This window comes from Bufo bufo, chromosome 3 (assembly GCF_905171765.1).
Source record: "Bufo bufo chromosome 3, aBufBuf1.1, whole genome shotgun sequence".
Lineage (NCBI taxonomy): Eukaryota > Metazoa > Chordata > Amphibia > Anura > Bufonidae > Bufo > Bufo bufo.
In genome coordinates this window covers 551,322,446-551,324,841 of record NC_053391.1, presented here as the reverse complement: position 1 = coordinate 551,324,841, position 2,396 = coordinate 551,322,446, and the positions used below count along the sequence as shown (strand labels likewise).

The window sequence follows — 2,396 nt, the reverse complement described above, 5'->3', positions numbered from 1 at the left end:
CGTGTAGATCCAGAGGAAGGCGAAAACCCCCTGTGAGGAATAAGCCAATTGTCCTCACATAAGGGGGAAAAATTCCTTCCCGACCCCAAATATGGCGATCAGAATAAATCCCAGGATCAATGGCCACTATATTATGTGTGTATACTATGTGTCTATGTGCGGGTACCTATACTTATCCTATAGTGTGGGTGATATGTGTGTGATGTGTGTTATACTTACCAGGCCTGTGCTCAGGTGAGTTCAGGTATAATAGCTTCTCCGGGGTTTTCTTGTTCCTGAACTCACCAGATGGAAACTAAGCACAGGCCACTCCCGGAGGCGTAGAGGATCTTCAGGCTGGACTTATGTCAGATGCCAGCCCAGGAGTGGAGGACGTCAAGTCAAGTGCTTGGGGCAGCAACACGATGGCAAAGGTGCAGAATGAAGATGGTAAGGAGAGAGAGGATTTTTTTTAAGGCAGCCTTGCATACATAGCAGAGATATGAGGTCAGGAGGCATGAAGTTCTGGGCAGTAGGCACGGGTATATCCTGCAAGACAGAAGAAGTAGATGTCTCAACATCTTATACTGGATATGCTGTTATCTAAGGAACGAAAGTCATTTAGTTATCAACCATTCAGAATATCTAATATTAGAGCTGACAGGTTTCCTGTGTGTATAGTGGCCACTCACCAGATGGTCGTGGATTCCTTCACAGTCCAGATGTTCTCATCAACCTAAGAAGTAGAGACAAGGTCATTCACAGAGACAGAAGAAAAGAAAAATGATGAGGAACACAAGTAAAGAAGAAAATCTGATGAGAGTTATCCCCAGAAGAGGAGGATCTTACCGGGCCCAGCTTGGTGACATATAGTTAAATTCGGCCACGGGGTGAAGGGCTCTCTTATCCTCCGGCCACTGCAGATGTTGCTTCTCCAGAACTGACTCACATGGTGTAAATGGTGGCTGTGCTCTCCTTTCCTCCAGTTCCTCCCAGCCGATGGTGGAAAAGAATGGATGCTCTCTGATGTTCCCGCACACACCCAAACGCTTCTCAGGATTCTGGCACAGCAGTTTTTTGACAAGATCTTTCAAGTCAGCATCAAACCAAGATGGAATATGTGGCTTTTCACTGATGATGGCGTCCTGGGCCATTTTTCTGACAGGGCCGTTGTAAAATGGGGGGCATCCTGCCATTCTGCACACCACAATGCCCAGGCTCCACCAGTCAACTGCTGCGCCATATCCTGTTTTGAGAAGCATCTCAGGGGCCATGTAATGGATGGTTCCCGCCACTCCATAGATCTTATCGGAGGTGGTGACACCATCTTGGGCCAGCCCGAGGTCGATGATACGGATGTGGCCGTCTGCATCCAACATGATGTTATCCGGCTTTAGATCTCTGCAAAAAAAACAAGACAAAGAATGACAAATCTGCCCAGCGATAGAAGAGACCGGGGATGGGTCACTGAAATACCAAGAAGAATAGCTGTTCAGGAGCCCAGGAACAAGGTGCATTATTTCCCTCATGTAAAGAAGACAAAGTTCTGCTTACCGGTGGATGATGTTGCGTCCACTGAGGAACTGGAGGCCACATACAATCTCTGCTGTGTAAAATCTGATGGGGAGAACAGAAAGTAGTTTCAATTTTTTTATTTTTTTATCCCCCAATATCGTGAGTTAATGGGATACTGTGTGGTCACCCGCTGAGAAGAGACGCTGTTTATGGCAGCAGTGGCAGTATTCTCTATATTTTCTGCATTGTTTTCCATTACCTGGGGAAGAGATTCGGTTTGCGGCCTAGCACTATATGTAAATTCCCTGATCATATCAGGGTGACTTGCTGTCATCCAGCACCCACCATTCCTCTATCTACACCCCTGACATTAGCTTTTATTCCCTCTCTGGTCTATTTTTGGTGTTTCCCCTCTGTCTCACCTGATATTGCTGATGTCCAAGCAGCCGCACATGCTGATCAAATCATCCAGGCTGCCCCCGGACAGATACTCAGTAATAAAATACGTGCGCTCCTGAGACTGCTGTGCGGCATAGAGGTGGATTAGGAATGGGCAGTCTCTGGCCGCCAGGAGTATCCGCCTCTCTCTCATTATCGCATCTTCATTGTCCCCTTTTTTGGTGATCATTTTGATGGCCATGTAGGTGTTGTGGCCAGGGACTGATGCCAGAACTACCTGAAGAAAACAAACATAAAATGTTCATTACATGGTTTTTTGAGTTGGTTGGGATCAGTGGTTATCACATTTCCAGGCCCAGGTTGCTGTAATGAATATAATTTATGCATTGTGTGTTTATAGCGACCTACACAAACCAGGAAATAGAATAGCAAAAACCAAGCTCGGACTGGCCCACAGGGGAGCAGGTAAATCCCCTGGTAGGTCTCTGAGCAAGATGGGCCCC

The 2,396-nt window shown here is 46.8% G+C and overlaps 1 protein-coding gene across 2 annotated transcripts; it reads right to left on the bottom strand.

The window, feature by feature from the left end:
- Positions 1 to 298: 298 nt before the first annotated feature.
- Positions 299 to 1,978, bottom strand: LOC120993537 (protein kinase C delta type-like). Of its 2 annotated transcripts, XM_040422018.1 has the most exons (5): positions 1,917 to 1,978; positions 1,534 to 1,596; positions 829 to 1,380; positions 672 to 715; positions 299 to 528 (listed from the first exon to the last, which is right to left on the bottom strand). In XM_040422018.1, the coding sequence occupies exons 1-4, from the start codon at positions 1,946 to 1,948 to the stop codon at positions 691 to 693; spliced, it is 672 nt and encodes a 223-aa protein (XP_040277952.1). In that variant the 5' UTR covers positions 1,949 to 1,978; the 3' UTR covers positions 299 to 528; positions 672 to 690. The 2 variants fall into 2 exon arrangements, with proteins under 2 accessions (XP_040277952.1, XP_040277953.1); XM_040422019.1 differs by lacking the exon at positions 1,534 to 1,596 and having other exon boundaries at positions 1,917 to 1,961.
- Positions 1,979 to 2,396: the final 418 nt, after the last annotated feature.

Coding starts and splice junctions, on each gene's coding strand:
- LOC120993537 (XM_040422018.1), bottom strand. CDS start 1,948: ATGTGCGGCTGCTTGGACATCAGCAATATCAG. Junction 1,597..1,916: donor TTGGACATCAGCAATATCAG/GTGAGACAGAGG, acceptor TCTCCCCATCAG/ATTTTACACAGCAGAGATTG. Junction 716..828: donor ATGTCACCAAGCTGGGCCCG/GTAAGATCCTCC, acceptor TCTACTTCTTAG/GTTGATGAGAACATCTGGAC.